At 44.8% G+C, this 18,080-nt stretch overlaps 1 protein-coding gene across 12 annotated transcripts in view; it reads right to left on the bottom strand.

Moving 5' to 3' along the window:
- The window catches only part of LOC122572905 (zinc finger homeobox protein 4-like), a 404,144-nt gene that overhangs the window by 117,291 nt on the left and 268,773 nt on the right, over positions 1-18,080 (bottom strand). For 10 of the 12 annotated variants that reach the window (XM_043738577.1, XM_043738576.1, XM_043738579.1 and 7 more), the window contains 4 exons: positions 14,312-17,676; positions 7,930-10,769; positions 4,583-7,345; positions 3,389-3,836 (listed from right to left, as the gene is read on the bottom strand). In XM_043738577.1, the coding sequence (XP_043594512.1) occupies positions 3,389-3,836; positions 4,583-7,345; positions 7,930-10,769; positions 14,312-17,474 (9,214 nt within the window). In that variant the 5' untranslated portion in view covers positions 17,475-17,676. Of the gene's footprint in view, positions 1-3,388; positions 3,850-4,582; positions 7,346-7,929; positions 10,770-14,311; positions 17,677-18,080 lie in introns of those variants that run through there. The other 2 variants (XM_043738587.1, XM_043738588.1) reach the window with 2 other exon arrangements.

Raw genomic sequence — 18,080 nt, 5'->3', positions numbered from 1 at the left:
TTCGTTTAGAAATGTTCTAATCGAAGCAGATCCAGTCTCTACGTAAATCTACGTTCAACAGGATTTAACAGTGCAGTAGTATCGTTGACTCGTATAGAATATCGTAACAGTTTGGATTTCAATCCAGTACTTAAACCCCACGATATTTCGTTTCAATTCGTTATAGTTAAAATAAATCTTTAAAAAAAATTTTTTTTTTTAATTTAACCACCGAATTTTTTACGAACAAATTCTTATTTTCTAAAATACTTTAAAAGTATTAACGAGTAGTAAAAGCAATCTGCAAACTGTTATAAAATATTTATACGATTTAAATGTTAACATTCGTACTCTACGTTTAATATTAACATGGTTGACAGTCTTGTTTGATAAGGTATTTAGAATACTAACAAGCGATGACTGGCAATTATTCATGTTTATAGGTACAATGATGATTGATGATGATGATAGGAATAAAGCATATACTAAAACAAACGAACTATATCTACAAAGATCGACCGAAAATTTCACGTTTCAGTTACCCGAGAAAGTTGGCAACCCTTAAGGACTCGATAAAAGGGGAAGAATATGAAATTATAAAATAAAAAACTAGGATAAAGATCGTAAAATGAAGAAAGGGAAAAGAATACAACAGCGACGTATACGTCGAGTTTTCAGGCTGTTCAAGGTCGATTCGTTCGTGTGGGCAGACGAGAGTGTGACTATCACAAAAAACGATAAAGAGAAAGAGAGACAGTTTCTTGGGGGGGGGCGGGGCGCGGTACTCATAAATAACTAACGCATAAAACAATAATAATAATAATAATAATAATAATAATAATAATAATAATAATAATAATAATAATAATAATAATAATAATAATAGTTAGTAATAGTATAGTTAGCCCTGATCAAGATCGATGTCGTCGTAAAAATGGCAAAATAGGATTGTCTCGCTTCGCTGCGAAGGAAGAAGGAGGACAAAACGAAGTTATGTTGTGCGATGACACAGAAACAGGTTCGACTGGGATTGACGCATGCGTGTGAATGTATGAACAAGATGATTCAGAATGAATTTCACGTTTCGTACATAGATGCTATAAAAAATATAAGAAATCAACTCAAATTTGTTATATTATATATATATATATATAAACATGTAGATATGTATATCTTATATTTGTTATATCAGATAGAACATCATTTATTTTATGTCAATTAAAAAAATGAAAGTATAACTCCATCTCCTTTATTACTAATACTAATTACGACTCTTTGTTCAAATGATGAGACTTTACGTTCGAATAAACATATACTTAATAGAACTCTAATAAGCAAAGTTCATATAAATGGAGTTCATATAAATCAAATGAATGATTTATGAGATCGAAACTACGAAATTATCTATATTTCGTCGAATGTAGTCGGGATTTTTAAGAACTTCGAGGGTAAGTCGTAAACCTCGAAATCGAAGTAAATATACCAAAATACTAAAATACTAACTCAGGCGCGGCCACCGCTTAGCTCATCGTGTTTACTACTATCACATATACGTTATGACGCTAGCACGCAATAATTTGTAAAGCAGCGATCAAATACAAATAGCGCAGAACCTTAAATATATAAATCTCTTCACCGTTCAGTTTCTCTGATTACAAATTTTTGTCGCAATAGTAATCATAAAATGGCTAATTTTTAACCTAACTTATATACGACATTTTCCAACTGGAAACTTCAATAGTGTAAAATTAGTAAAGTAAAGAAACATTATGAAAAGAAATAATTAAAAAAGAAATTTTTTAAAATCGTTTGTACGCGTATTCCTAAAAATGGAACACAAATTTCCTCAAAAGCGATAATTCTATAATATCAAGCTCTCGTAATTCCTCGAAAGATGAAATCTATTTTGCGTCACTATATACTCCACTGCATAATGCACGTATGTATGTATGTATGTACTTATGGATAACGCATGTGTCGCCCGTCACAAGAAAAAGGCAGAGAGAGTCGACTCTCTGGCGGTCGTTACGGTCGTTGGAGGCCAGAATCGGGACCGTTCGAGATAAAGGGGCCCTATCCGAGCCTCGGATAACAGCGAGTGTTTTGCGAAGTGTATTTACAATGAAGCGTTTCAGGCGCAACAAGGAAAAGGCTCTGAACGTAAGATGACACGGTGTTGGAATGGCTTCGCGGTTATGCATAATGACGACGACGACGACGATGACGATGACGATGACGATGACGATGACGATGACGATGACGATGACGGTGACGATGACGATGATACGTATGACGCATATCGAAGAACAAGGAGGTTGAAGAGGGGAGGGACGAAAGGTAAGGATACAGGGGGCGAAGAGATAAGGGACGATATTTCGCTACCCTATGTAGGAATTAAAGGCAATGTATTCTCCGTTCTTTCTGGCTATACTATAATGAATCAAACGCTTCGAGTAATAATCGAAATGGATAGTTACTAAGGATCCATTATAAAATGTAATAATAAAATTCGTAATAATTTGCAATATTGTCTATAACTGTACAGCAACTTATAATCAAGACGCGATGGCTATTAATTCTTCGTTTCACTTTCATGATACTCGCACTTGGTTACGTTTGTTCTTGAATTTCTGTTTATTTCACTGGTAGTGATACTAATATCGATATTAGATTAATAAGATTAAAAATGTTTAATGTTTGCTATTTTCACACATCACAGCATACTCGACACTTGTACGCTTCCTTTAAAACTTATCCTTTTCTAAAAATCCCATTCTTCGGAAGTAAACTCACTCGCACACTCAATCACACATATGTTTTGTATTCTCGTTTACTCTTTTATGTTCGCTCTCTCCTTCTTTCCTTTTTTAATCGTTTTCTTCCTTAAAGTAGAAGTAATCATCTGATAGGAACTTTCAGTATTGCCTAGCTCTGGATATATTATTATTCGCACTATACATATAAAGATACTTCAACATTCCGCTTTGTTTTCTATTTTTCTCCCTTTTTTTTTTTTTTTCATTTCTTACGTCAGAAATTCCGTACTCGACGGGCCCCCTAGAGTATCACACGGGCCAAATTACACAGTATGCGTACGTATACACGCGGTAAAGGAACACGTGCACAACATACAACGACGGTGACTCGCGCGGGTTCGAAATTCACCATCACGATAACAATGAAAGACAGACAGAGAAAAGAGTAGAGAAGAGAAATCTCATCGAAGAGATGAAAATTATTCTTGCGTTGCGGACGCAAAATAGGCAGTTCAAGCGTCGAAGTATTTAAATATCGACTGCAAAGTATAAGAAAAAAGGAAGGAATGACAAATATTCTTTGTTTCAAAATTTCGAACTCGTCGCGGGCCAAACGATCGTTTACGAGTCTAAGAGGTCAGCCAGACACTCACCGGCCGTGGTGGTAGCCGCGCTAGCCGCTGCGGTGCCCGGATGTTGCTGTTGCTGTGGCTGGAACATCGCCGTAGGATGGAGGAACAAGGATCCGTACATCATGTTTTCGTCGGATTGCTGCTGCTGGCCGGCTTGCTGGTTACCAGGCCCGACCACCGGCGAGCTACCGATTCCTGCTGCGCCACTGTTGCCACCAGGAACGATCGGTGCGCCGGGTGTTGGCGGCACGAGGCTACCTTCCTCGACGGCGACACGCACCGATTCGATGTGTCGCCGTGAGAATACGTGCTCCTGGAGCGGCGACTTGGGCGAGTACCGAACAGAGCAAAGCCTACATTCGTCGGGCCCGGTCGGACCGCGATGAGGTTGGACGGCCGATCCTTCGGCTGGCAAACCTGCCGCCAGTCTAGCTTTCTTTTCTTTCGCGCGGGCGTTCTGGAACCACACCTGCCACTCCTTTCTATTAGATCGCAAAGTCTATTGGTGACTCGATTATCGTCAATAGGGTGATGTAATTGGAGGAATTATTGTGAAGTTGGTGGAACTTCGGTGATTTAACAGATAAAAAGAAAGATGTATAGATATTAATTGCGATAGAACCCTATTTATCCGAAATCCAGTTATAAGAACGAAATCTTCGCTAGTGCACCTTTAGTAAACCAATTACTTATTGACTCGACTTACTTCAACGTCAACTCTTCTTATATGAACGAACAATTTCTAGAAGCAGGGAGAATCGATGAATTTGTACAAATATTATACTAACTCTAGTTATGCAGTAACTATTTGTTCTTCCATAGGTTAATATAAACGAAGTACTACTGTAATTGGAAGTTTGTTAAGGATTCCCGTAGTGTTTGATGTTTCTCGTGCAGAGTTGTAAAATGCAGATGTAAGAAATCAGAGTAAACGTAGGAAATAATAGTGTAGAAAGAATTTCATTTATCTAAATCGGTCGAGGAATTTGAAGATTTTTGAAATTATGTTCATTATCTGTATCGTTATATCGAAGTTATATCTATATTCATTTAAAATTGCATAATTTTTCGTTGCTCCGATCCACGGATAGAAACTAAAATAATCTTTACTTTACTAAATAAAATAATCAAGAAGAAAAGAATGCCAGAAGAAAAGTTATCGCAAAGCCCATGCACGATAAGATAGAAGTCGATATCGAAATAAAGAGCGCTCACCTGAACCACGCGCTTCGGCAGTCCGATCTCGCGCCCGAGCATCTCGCATTCGGCCATCGTAGGCGTCTTGTAGTCCGAGAACAGCGACTTCATCACTTTCACCTGGGTAGCGGACATTTGAGTGCGGTATCTCTTGCCGCTGGACTGGCCTGTTCCGCTGCCGGTGCCGGTAACCGGCGGGCCCGCGGTACTTCCGGGCGCAGCCGAAGCGGGTCCCTGTCTGGAGCTCTGTGTGCTCGAGGCTGGACTCGCCGGTCCACTCTCGTCGTCTAGGAATTCCGTAGTCTCGCTCATGCTGTCGTCGTCGCAGATACTTCTTTCGGAAAGGTCGGTCAATGGACCGCAATCGCTACCACCGCGAAAATGTGCGCCGTGTTGCTCTTCGAGAAGATTACTCAGTCCACCGAGACTCAGTTTCATCGGGCGACTCAGGTCTACCGGTTTGCTCAGATCCAAAGGAGATTCACCGCTGTTACCGCCTGCCTGATGGTTTGCGCTTTCTTGTTTACCGTTGCTGGCGTGTGCCTGCAGCTCACTGATATATCGTTTCATCGACTCCTCGTAATACTTCTTCAAGGATGCCTCCATGTCGGTGTTGAAAGGTGGAAACAGAGGAGGCATCATATTCGGCGTGCTCGGATTCGAAGGAGCCGACTCCATCGATAGTTCTTCGTCGGGGATATTATCGATATTTACTTCGCCGCGCGCGACTTGATCGGCGTGTTTGCTGCTGAGATGGGATTCTAACGCCGATTTCACTTTGAACAGCGCTGGACAGAACGGACAACGCTTGTTGATCACCTGGCTGTGCGCGCGGAACTGGCCTTTCCGTTCTCTAGCACGTGTATTTTGGAACCACACTTGAACAACACGTTTTTTCAGACCGACCTCGCGAGCGATGGTTTCTAACATCTTTCTCGATGGATTCGACTCGACTTGGTACTTCTGGTACAAGTAATCCAGCTGCTCGGGCAGTATCGTCGTTCTCAATCGCTTGTCTTTCGGCTGCTCGTTGTGCTCGGAGTTCGACCGGCTGTCACCTCCTGTTCCTTCGTCGAAATCATCGTACTTTCTCTTTCTGTCCTGCATCATAGCGATTAAAGGATGAGGACTATCCATGACTACCCCTGCATTCATTGCTTGTTGCTGTAGAATCCCGAAAGGTGAGTCAGGTGGATAAGCCGGTGGGAAAAGGGATGGGTTCATGATATGTACCAGCTGATGTTCGCGCCACAGTTCGAATCGTCCGAACATCAAATTACACTTGTCGCATTGAAAGCTACCTTCCTTCGACTCGGTTTGCGACTGCGACTGTTGTTGCTGCAATGGTTGTTGAGGTTGTTGTTGTTGCTGCTGCTGCTGCTGCTGCTGCTGCTGCGACTGTTGCTGAGGCTGTTGATGCGACTGTCCCATTGTTGTCTGCTGTTGATGGTGGGGAGGCGTAGTGGTGTTCAATGGTTGCTGCAACTGTTCCGCGAGAGCGGGAGTGTTCGTTGGGTTGCTGGAGACGGCGTTAGCAGTGGTGGTGGTGGAACTGCTGTTGCTATCTTCGGAACTGAGAACCGCGGCAACTTGGGCCGCGGCCGCCTGCGCTTGGGCGCTCCTCTTCGCGTCCTCCTCCTTGAAGCAGTGCGTCTTCTGATGACGTATGAGCTCGTAGTATCTCTGAAACACCAGCAAACACTTCTTGCATTGGTAATTCAAGCCTGGGGTCCGCTGGAAGCGGCCTGAACCGTCGTCGCCCTCGCGGCTGCCCGTTGTCACTGGCTCAGCGGCTGGCTGATTCTCGTACACTTTTCGTGCTTTCTGTCTAGCGTTCTGGAACCATACCACGATCACGCGCGGGCTCAGTCCAAGCAGCTTGCTCAGATACTCCAGATCGTCGTCCTTTGGGTACGCGTTGTTTTCGAAGAACTCCTGAAGTACTTTGATCTGGTAGTCGGTGAATCTTGTCCTGTTAGCTCGTTTCCCGGAGCTGCCACCCGACGAGTTGTTGCCATTGGTGTTTCCACCGAAGGAGTAGTCGGTTGGTCCACGGCCAGGGCTCAGGGATCTCTGGGGCGTTAGAGCCATGGCCGCAATGGCGCCTGGAACGACGCTGCCAGCTCCGGGATTGGGGCTGGTAAAGTTTTGTGGTGTCAACTTTGGCGGGAGCATAGGAGTGCTCGGTGCGTTGGTTGTCGATGAAGCGTGCGATGACACATCTTGATGAATTCCAGAGAAGACCGAGCTCATGCTGAGCGCCGGTGAATGCGGTCTCGACTGCTGTCCACCGGAGCTTCCAGGGGAATGATGCTGCTGTTCTTCTTGATGCTGCGATTGTTGCTGCACGTGACACTGCGGCTGTTCTTGAATCTCTTGTTTTATTTCACTGGCCTGAGATGTATTCACGTTCGTGGTTGACGGTGGCGGTGTTGCTTGTTTGTTTGGACTTTTGTCATCCGAGGAACTGCTTCCAGATACGCTAGAGTTCAGCGGTGTCACTTTTGCCTCTCCAGTTTTTTCATATTCTTCGAGATTCAGAGTAGTGCTAGGCGGATTGTTGAAGTTGTACGGGCTGTCCTTGTTACGTTGCCGCTCTTTGAACAACGTGTTCCTGAACCAGTGTTTGATCACTTTCGGCGGTAACCCGCTTTGAGCCGCCATATCTAGAATCTGCTCCTCGCCGGGAGAATTGTTGATGTCGAAATGTGCTCGTAATATCTTTAGCTGTTCGTCGGTTATGCGCGTTCGCGCTCGTTTCTGCGAGGCAGCCGCGTTTGCCTGTAAGAAAAGGTCGCCTATGCTTTCTTTCTTGTTCGCAAATTCGAATACGATTTACCACGCTGATATACGCTTTCAGATAGAGTGTCTGCTTTTAATTCGTTTTTTATATACTCTAACATATCGTAGTTTCTCGTGAAGGTTGTTTATTGGAAGAGAACGAGTATACGATCGCATAGTGATATGATAATGATTGCAGATTGAAATGTTAATGAATATGAAGATCGATATGACGTAGAATAGTCTTGAACTTACTTAGTTTCATACTGACAATTTTATATAATCGTATAAATTATATTTATAAACGTCTTAGATTACTCTCGTAACAAAGTAATTATATGGCGATAAAATTCTAAAATAATTAAATTAACATAACAACAGATAATAGAGTTTAATCGCAGATTATAGTTATATTTTGATTATAGATTATGATTTTTAAAAAGGCAGAGAAAAATATCGAAAATTATTAGAATTCATAACAGAAAAACGACGGCTTCACTGAATAAAATACTAACTAACTTAACGAAGTAATTTAAACAGAATATAATAAACCTCTATAAAGAGGGAATCATAAAGTTACTCACGGCTGCTACTTGCTGTTGTTGCAGGGCGAGATGTTGCTTGGTCAAGAGGTCAGCTTGAGCATTGATGGGCGGATATCCGGTAGCCGTTCCATCGTACGGCGGTGGTGGTAGCATCATCGGTACCAAAGGCGGTTGTAAATTCATAGCGGCCAAAGCAGGTATTCCAAGCGGTAAACCCATCATACCCATCACCAGTCCAGGATACTGTTGGAAATGCTGCTGCAGTTGAGACGCAGCCATTGCGTTTAAAGCAGCTTGCATTTCAGTCATCTGTTGCGCAAGGGTCAACTGTGCATGCTGTTGTTGTTGTTGCTGCTGCTGCTGCTGCTGCTGTTGTTGTTGTTGTTGTTGCTGTTGTTGTTGTTGAATATGGTGCTGAGGATTGGTCGGCAGTACAGTTAGAGTCGTAGAATCTGTGCTCGATACTGGCGTGTTGCTTAATGCTGGAGTCGTTGCTGGAGTAGTAGAAGTAGCCTCTGGAGTCTTACTGACACGATCTTTGTTCTCATTAACCTCCTCTTTCTCTTTTTCACGTTGTTCTTTATCCGAGGAGAGATCTTGCGGCTGGCTAGAAGCTGGTGTCGAGCTTCTAGGTCCGGACGACGTAGACGAAGACGTTGCAACAGTCACTACAACGCTCTTCTTCTCGTATTCACATTTAAATTGCTGAGCATATTTCTCTAAGAATTCGCGCGGCACCAGATCACGGTGTACTTCTTCGCAATGAGCTTTCAACACCCAAACGCTACTAAATTCCTTGTTGCAATGCTGACAGGTGCTTCTAGTCAGTTCTGGTATAACGTCATCGTCAGTGTGTTCTTCAGCTTCTTCCTCTCTTTCGCGGGCAGCTTGAGCAGCTAGTGCCTGTTTCTGTTGCTCCTGCTTCTGTTGCTCTTGCTGAGCTTGGAGCGCCGCAGCAGCCTCTTCTTCTTTACGCTGACGTCTTTGGTGGTTTTCGTTGAACTGCATCACCAGATCGAAACCGAAACTTTCCAGAAGATGCTTGTACATTTGCGACGTCTTGTGACGTGGCTGGGACAAAATATCTTGGGTTGTTTGCGAAGAATGTGTACTCTGCTGCATGTGTTGTTGTGGACCAGGTGTTGTAGATGAAGGAGGTGGAGTTTTCGCTGGTGTGGATGATGCGAGCTGTTGAGATGCCGCTAGTTGTTGAAACAACGCCAATGGATTGCTAAATATGCAGTAGAGCTGTTGGTGAGTGGCAAGCTGCTCCTGATTGACAAAAAGAGCACTGCATCGAGGACATGACAACATTGTTCCGCTGTTTCCAGAGGTGCTGGTGTTAACCGGTGGACTATTTGGGCTGCTTGGCGGAGGCTGTTCGATCAATGGACGTGCAAGATCCAACTGACCGCTGGCAGCGAGATCTGGCAATTTACTGGCCCTCGTTTGGTGCAGAACGCTTCTCATGTGAATGTCCAAAGTACTGCCTTGAGAATAAGCTACCTTGCAAATGTTGCATTTGTAAGGTTTCTTGTCCTGGTCTTGCTGAGAATCGGGGGATTCCGTAGGACTAGCAGGCGGTACCACAGAGATCAGCGTGTTGTTGTTACCCTGCTCTTGCATCGCTCTCTTCAACTTATGTAGATGGCTCACGCTGTTGTAATGAACTAACAGAATATTCTTCTGAGTAAAACTCTCCTTGCAAACATCGCACTTATACGGTCTATTAGGATCCAGATACTTCTCCATGGGATAGGACATCTTTTCCCCTTTGCGGTGCAACAGCGTTTTGTTGTGCCCAGTCAAGTAACTCTGTCTGGTAAACGCGACTTTACAGCGATGACACTTGAACTTTCTCCCCGGATCGTGATACGAGTCCTCGGCCACTGTTTGACTATTCAAATAATCTTCTAAAAGACGTTGCTCCTTGTGAAATGGTGACGAGTCGCTCGCGTCACTCTCTTCCTCCTCCGCCTTGCTGGCATCATCTTCAATGTTCTGTTCTCCAACCAAATTCCCCTGTCTGCGAAGAGCCTCCTCCGTGAGAGCTTGAAGCAACGGATGAGCGTGCAGCAGGCTCTGCTTGTACTGCGCGAGTTCGTCTTCATGTAGATCCGCGTGAGCAGACTCCAGGTGTCTTTGGAGAGCCTGGACCGAGCGAAACGATCGTCCACAGAGGGCGCATTTTGTCGCATCCCGGATCGCGTGATACTGCGAGTGCTGTTGCAGCTTTTCCAGAGTCTTGAACGCGAGACTACACTGTCCGCATCGATACTTGTAAACATGTTTCTCACTGACGGCCAGCGTGGGTGTGGTGGCTGGATGAGTCTCCCTGTGATGTTGCTGTAGTTCCTCCAACGAGCGGCACACGCGTCCGCAGACGGTGCATCTGGTGAGCTCCTCGATCTCCTCGTTGGCACCACGTTCGCTCAAATCCTCCTCTTGCGGCTGTTTCGTGGTGGTAGTCGGCGAAGTCGGCATAGTTACGGCTGGAGTCGAAGTGTTTCGCGGATTGTTGTTCAGCCAATGGCTCTGGTCCACCAGTAACAGCAGTCGTTGTAAGCCGTCCGCGTTAACCGAGTGTATTTGCATCACGTGCTTCTCGAGCGCGGAACGCTCTTTGAAACCATCCTGGCACAGCGGGCACAACAATTCCGGCGGCGGCTCTTCCTTTACGGCCTCCGCTTTGTCCTCGGCATCCTGGACATGAGCCACTTGCAGATGTTGCCTCAATTCTTCGCGCGACGTCGGCTGATAAGTGCAATACGGGCAGGTGACTTCCTCGTGCTCGTTCTCCGGCTCTTGTTCCGGCTCCTGATCGTTATCCGGCTCCTGCTTCACCTCGCTACCGCAGTCGCTACCTTCCTCTCGTCGTTCTGTAAAAGAAACAGTAACAAGGATTCGCTTGGTGATCGAGGAGTCTCGTCGAGCTTAAGATATTTTTCGTCGCGTGAACGGTGTTGTTATATCGAGAACGCGAGAAAGACAAATTCTTAACCGGTGTGCTGCTGATCTGATCGTTGATGAAATGACTTTTGTAAATAGAATTAGATTAAATTAATAATCGTATACAGAGGCCTTCAGTTTTACAAAATAAATCAACGGCAATAAATGATTCAGCAGACAGTTAATCATAGTTGGGCTACTATTAGCTAGTAAGATATAGTTAGATAAGCAGTATAGAAACTTTGTTAGAACCCGAAGAACCTTCCTTTCAGCAAACTCGTCTCTTTTATTTCGAATATGTACTTTAATGTTAATTTTGGAGGTGCCTTAGTGCGAAGCATCAAAATTTCCGAACGGTGAAAACCGGAAATCACGATGGTTACACACCGTGCAATTGGGCCGCATTAATGTTAACAGTTTTGATTCGTGCAGCATAAATTCTTGTGCCTTAATATCACGATTACTATCGGCCGATAACGCGAACCTGTAATTCCCCCTTTCTATTAAGGCGCCGATAAATCGTCGATCGACATCAAAAATCTTAACAGCCGAAAAAATAACCATTAATCTTGCAGCTGCATGCGAACAGTGGCATGAGTCGATAATGTTGTGAGAGAAAGTAAATTACGTTGAACGGCAGCGAAAGCATTTCGTCCTGTGACGTTCGATTTCGTTGTTCGATGTTACATTTCGTTAAAATCGAATTCTGTTCTTTCATTCTAACTTTATATTAAATATCTCATAATCGAGATGTATCCTTGAATTAATTGATATAATTCGTAATAAATTATCGAATAATGAGAGCAATCCACGATTGCCAATATGGAAACGATTGTAACAAAACATCTATTCCTATATAGTTACATATACAATGACAAACGTGCGAAACAATTAACATATTTCGATAAAAATTCAAAGCAATCTCTTCCAAAAATTCCAACGTTCAACCAACGCTAATAAATTTCGATCGAATTGCTAAAATCCATCGTAGCGATCAATGGGACTGTGAGCAATCAATTAATAATCAATGGAAGAATTTCCACGAATTATCTTCTATTCAAAAGAAAAGAGTCAATTAAAAAAGAAAAGAAATTCTCACAAATTTCCGATCGTTTCTAAAGAACCAATCTCTTATCAAGCGCTGAGAAATCAAATTGTCAATGAAGCTTATGACTCAGTGGTATAATCTCGTCATAATGGGTATACGTAGAGAGGCAACAGCCTTGTCCCTAGAGCGGGACAATCGATGCAAATTAATGTAACGTTAAAGAGTTTTGGTAACAACGAAAAGTATCGAGGGAGAGCCACGGTGGTGTGCAGACGTCGCAGATGCTTCCTCGTCCGTATAACAATACCGCTTGAAATTATAGATTGCCGACGCGAAATTATCGATGGGTCGTTCCTCCAAAATAAAGGGAAGACCGCCTATTCGCGTGGTCTGCCATTGTCCAAAACCGCATTTACATCGAACAGGCGTCAGTTGCGAAGGCAAAACGCGACGATGCAACGCGTGCTGCTGGTTTTCGCTTTGTATACACAATGTCGCTGCTCATGAATAAAAATCCTCCGCGCGATTCCGTGTCCTTTCAGACGAGAAATTTTGCACAATATAAGAAGAATATAAAAGTATAGAAACCTTGAAGAGTGTTACATCAAAATTGAAGATTTGGACGATACAGATAATAATATAGTATATCTGTGTGTCTGGTATAGATCTGACGATATTTAATAGAAGTCCGAATGGATTTCACTACTTTTATTTTTTAGTCATCGTATTATCGTTACATCGTATGATTAGACGAAGTAAAATAATTATGCTAGAGGTTCCAAATGAACGTAACAAGTAGATGACCTAATATTTATGGCCGACAGTGTATTTGTTCTGAAAATAATTGAAGCGCTCTCTAGCAGGGAAAACTGATCTTGGCCCACTAAAAATGGCATATGAAATTTTACTGCCGTATGACAGAGCTTAGAGAAAGCAATCGAGCTTTAGAGTAATAATAAGAAACGGCAGCAGAATCTAGGAAATTAAGGGCTAAAGAATAAATCGATATCGTGTTTTTCCAACGAAGAAATGATCAAAGCACTGTAGATCTATAGGGGGATAGTCTATTTCTTGAAGATAATGAAACATTTGTCAGAGTTGTAATACCGTGATAACAGTGACAAAATGGGAGGAACTCTGGAAGTTCTGCAGTAGTAATAGTTCGAATAGCACGTTGCGGTATACCTTCTCGTACATTTATATAAGTACAGGTCGTCGATATAATAACACTCGACATTGTGCGTGTCGAAGCACACGGCATCGCCATATGCCATGCAGAATTACCGCAATTGCGTGTTAATTGCGCGATAATCGATGAAAATATTGAATTCATTAAAAGAGGTGATCTTCACGAGCGACATGCTAATCTTCTGCAAGTTGATTCGTTTAAAAACGATTTAACAGATGTGAGTTCTATTTGCGTGCGTTCTTTCAGATGAAAAATATGATTCAACGTCCTTGTAAACATCCTGCTTTCAGTCAGTTAGTCGGATTTTAATCGTATTTAAATCGAATGCCTTTATAATCAATTACTGTTTTCTTGTAGCATTTTCTTTCTTAATAAGTTGATCGTATTTAAATCGTGTTACGATGAAAACATTTCAGAACAAACATTATGTCTCGTGTAGCATTTAAGGATAAGTGAAGGTAAATGTATTCGGTGAAAATAATTATGACGCAGGAATAGATAGACTGAGTGCTGTGTATCTAAATTGATTTTACATCAGGAAATAACTTAACGATATCGTAAAATAACTACTCTCAGTTATTATTCTTCTATAATATTATGATTGAATAATACGATGATTCCGTCTTCTCCGCAAAATAATTTATATCGATCGATCTTAAGGATGTAAACCGCTTCAAAGATCTAAAACTCTGTAAGATTTTCTGTGACTGACCATGTTTGACACTGTCCCTTCTCTTATGGATTTAACACCGGCGATATTCTTTTTTCCATAAATATAATTCTGAATACTTCACACTGTTTTAACGACAAATCTTTAAAACCTGCGTTCCTAAATCTATCAGGTTTCATACTACGATTTCTTTCATTATAAATTAAGAAACACAAAATTCTTTTTCTTAACAAATATAACATCGAATACTTCACGTCGTTTCAACGATACTACGATTCAAATCAAAGCACGTACATAGTTAAATAAAGGCAAGAAGCAATTATATAATAACAAGACTACGAGTGTTTATGCAATTTTATACTTTTACCAATGTAACTAAAAAAATGGAACATGGATCGAAATTTATTTCATCTAACAAATATTATAACGAATACTTCTTTATCTCTGAATGCTTAAAATATTTTTCTCTATTTCAATTTTCTATAGATGCATAGAAATCCGCTGTCTAGGACAATGCCTTTCACTAAGTAAGTCTACCTTATCTATAAAAAGTCTTTCTACTCACCATTGTTGGCACTGGTAGCATTCGGTGTGGTTGGCATCGTGGGACTGGGCTGTTGCGTAGGTGGAGCATCCGGGTCGCTCATAACTTGGAAAACATCCCCGATATCAGTGTGCGGTGTCTCGTTCCCTTGAATACCGCTTCGTCTGTGAAGTTGATGCAACTGCTCCATTTGAAGATGTCTGAGTGATCGAACATGTTGCAACAGAGGCAATCTGTGTCTCGCGCTGAAGCCACACAAAGCGCAGTGGTACAACTTCGCTTGGGATGGTAAGTTGGCACTGGCCTCGAGCAGGTGACGAAGAAGTAGGGCTGCAGCCTCGTGCCTGGGTGACGCGGCATGCAGGGCCAATTTGTGAGCGCTGTTCGTGTAATAGTCGCACGCGTGACAACGTAATTGCGCGGCGCTCGTGGGCGAGGCCAGGTACTTCAACTTCCACTCGTTTCGAAGCCCGCCCTCTTTCACATGGTTTACATGCTGCAAACGTTGGAGATGCTTGTCTGTCTTGCAGTGCAATTGAAAGTTAGCCTTCAGGTTGGTTTTGTAGGAACAAAGTTTGCAAACGAAGTGGCCAGCTACGAGCGCGAGGATTTCTCCCTCTCGTGTCCTCGTTCTGTCCACTGCTAAATGGTGGCCAAGAGCTTCCAAGGAATCGGTGGCGAAATTGTTGCACACGCAGCAATGATACAGATGAGAAGGATCAGGATCAGCCGGTTCGGGCGGTGGATCCATGCTGTCTGGTGACAAACCAACGTCACCACCGAGGTTACCCATGGCTCCCATACTAGCCATGCCTATAACTTCTGGTGGAAGCTGCGGTGGCAATTGACCACCCGTCATCATCTGGATCAGCAAAGCCTGATTGTAAGCCATGTCCGCGAGAGCCGCCTCCGCGTGCTGAGGCTTATCCAGGCTACCCAAATGAAGTAGCTGCTCGATCTGCTGTTGATGTTGCGCTTGTTGATGGTGATGTTGTGTCTGTTGGTGGTGGGACTGGAGCACGGACAGGGTCTGCATGTGCTTCACGTTCTGTTGCAGGACCAGCATATTGTGCGTATGTTTCTCGCTAGTCATGTGTATCCTTAGGTTCCGGGCGACATTCGTTTCGTAGTTACAGACGTCACAGCGAAATGTTGGCTTCGGTTTCCCTTGGTTCCCGGCCTGACCAGCGATGTGCGGACTGTGGTTCTGTTGGTGGTGCGGGCTTCTCGTTGGCATCGGTGCGTCCTGCGATGACGATGGATTGTTCGCTGCCGAGCCACCGCCGCCGCCCTGCTGCAATTCCTGCATGTTATTCAAATGTTTGTCGCTCTGCATGTGAATACTGAGATTGCCCTTGGTCGTGGTAGAATAGTTGCACACTTCGCATCTGTAGGGCTTATAACCGCAAGTGTAAGTCTCGCCACGTGCTAACCTAGGGTGCGGTTGTCCGGCGATGCAGTAGATGCAGGAGGTTTCACTTTCGGGATGCTTCTCCTTCATGTGGATCTCCAAAGTTTCTTGGTACTTGTAGTGCCAATTGCATTTCGGACACTTGAGCGTTTTGCACGAGTTTCTACTGTGAATTCCAGCCAGGGGTCCGCCTGGACCCGCCAATCTGCTGCTGGTTAGAATCAGTTCGCATTTAGGACATTCGACGCCGCTCGGTCTTCCTTGCATGTGCTCGGGGCAAACACCGATGGTCGTGCCTGTGAGGAAATTCGGTGGTTGCTGGGTCAGCGCGGCGTACGATGATGGTGAGCCTTTCGTCGACGAAGCAGGTGGTGGTGGTGACGTGTAGTGTATGCCGGAAGCGTCAGGTGCTTTGGCCCAGGAAGCGGCGCTCACCTGGGCGCCGGTCCACTGATGCTGCTGCGTTTGTTGATGATTGTACGCGAGAGGATGATTCGAATGGGAAGTGGGAGTGGTGGGTGTGCTAGGTGACGGCCTCTGAGGTTGCTGTTGTTGTTGTTGTTGCTGGGGACTGCTCGGTACACCGGGAGTGCTGGCAGGCGTACTGGTCGTGGTTGGTGTTTCGTGATCGGTGGACTCGGTACGCTGCTGCTGTTGTTGGTTCTGCATCTGCGCGGGCGATGGTTGCGGGCAAGTGGAACTCGTCACTGGTTCGAGAAAGCTGACCAACGGTTGCTTGCCTCTGCCCACGGCTTGAATGATCGCTGACGCGGTTGAATGGGATAGTACCTGTCGCTCGTCTTCCATCAAGGTAAGCTGATGTTCACCCTGAGCGTGTGCCACGAAACTCTTCGCGTAGCCGAAACTGAGCTTGCATATGAAACACATTAGAATAGGTTTGACGGGGACCGAGGCTGCTGGAGGTGGTGGTGCCGCCGGAGGAGGGGGTGGTTGTTTGCTACCCTCCGCGCTTCTGTAACTTATCACCCGATAGCTGTGCATCACAGGAAGATCGGGATTGTGCTGCTGCGCCACCGAACGTTGTTGTTGCTGCTGCTGTTGTTGCTGATACGCCTGATGCGCGTACAGTCTCGAAACGTAGTACGCGCTCGCGATTTGGGGAAATACCAACGAATGAGGAACCGAAACACCGCGCCCATCTACGATGCAACCGTCAGGTAACGAATCATCCTCGCTGAGTTCACTCTCTCCCTCGATAATATACGCCGAACCGTCCGGATTGTAGACGATCTTCCCGTCAAACCTCTCCACATCACCACCCGTTGGACTCGGGCTAGGGCTTGGACCTTGTTGTTCTTGCTGTTGCTGTTGTTGGCCCTGCGACTGCATGGTCATAGTGGTTGTGGTGGTGGTTGTTGTAGTATCCGCGATCGGTGTAGGCGTCGGTATGGCATCGCGGGTGCAGGGTTCTGTGCCCGAGGGTGGACTGGCTGTCCGGGGGTGATGGGGCTGATGTAACGCAGCCCCTGCTGCCGGGGGGGACCCGCCCCCTCGACCCCCCTCCTCCTCCGGGCTCATCTCCTGCTTTTGCTGCGTGTACGTGGAATTTTGGAAGGGCCCGCCGTGTTGCTGCTGTCTCTGTTGCTGCTGCTGCTGTTGCTGGTGCTGTTGTTGCTGTTGATGGGCCGCCACCAGCTGCTGGTAGAGCTGATGTTGCCCGATCGCGGTCGACGTGTGTTGTTGAAGATGCGAGGGAGGAATGTTGTGGTGCTGAAGGTGGTACTGGGGGGGATGAGGCTCACTGGAGGGCATCACCCCAAACGTGAGGCGGGCGCCAGCCTCACATCACCTACGGCGCCTGCGCCTACACTCTCTCGACTTCCTCTTCTTCTTCTTCTCCTACCGTATGTCGCACTCCCCACCCCCTTCGTTCTCTCTCTACCCGTCGTAGTTTGTTCTCCACCGCCGACAGATGCTTCTTTGCTAGCTACCCCGACACAACCCCAGGTCGTACCTGTAACAAAGAATAGAATTTTACGTTTAGCAAGATATCGTCGAATTTAATCCGTTATTAAGTTTTTCTATGATACAGACAAATAACTTCTTACATTATACCGATAAAGGTAGTACTGTATTAAAATATTATTAAAGTATAGATTTAGCGTGTTTTATTTTCGTAATTCCAGATTGATACCAGGTGTTTGGTCCTGACCGGATGTGCAAGAATCTAGCTCGCAGTCCCAACGAAGAATGATTTCGCGGAGGAACACTACTAGATGGTCTAGTCGGTTAATCCGGGCAAACAGAGGCGGCCTAAAGGACAGTGGAAAGATAGCGAAATACGTAGAAAACGTCGGCAAGCTGCGTGTACAGAGGATCAAGGCTGCGATGCCAGGTACACAAAGCGGAAGGAGACTC

Source organism: Bombus pyrosoma, linkage group LG11 (genome assembly GCF_014825855.1).
Source record: "Bombus pyrosoma isolate SC7728 linkage group LG11, ASM1482585v1, whole genome shotgun sequence".
Lineage (NCBI taxonomy): Eukaryota > Metazoa > Arthropoda > Insecta > Hymenoptera > Apidae > Bombus > Bombus pyrosoma.
The sequence above is the reverse complement of the archived record's forward strand: the minus strand, read 5'-3'. Positions and strand labels throughout refer to the sequence as shown.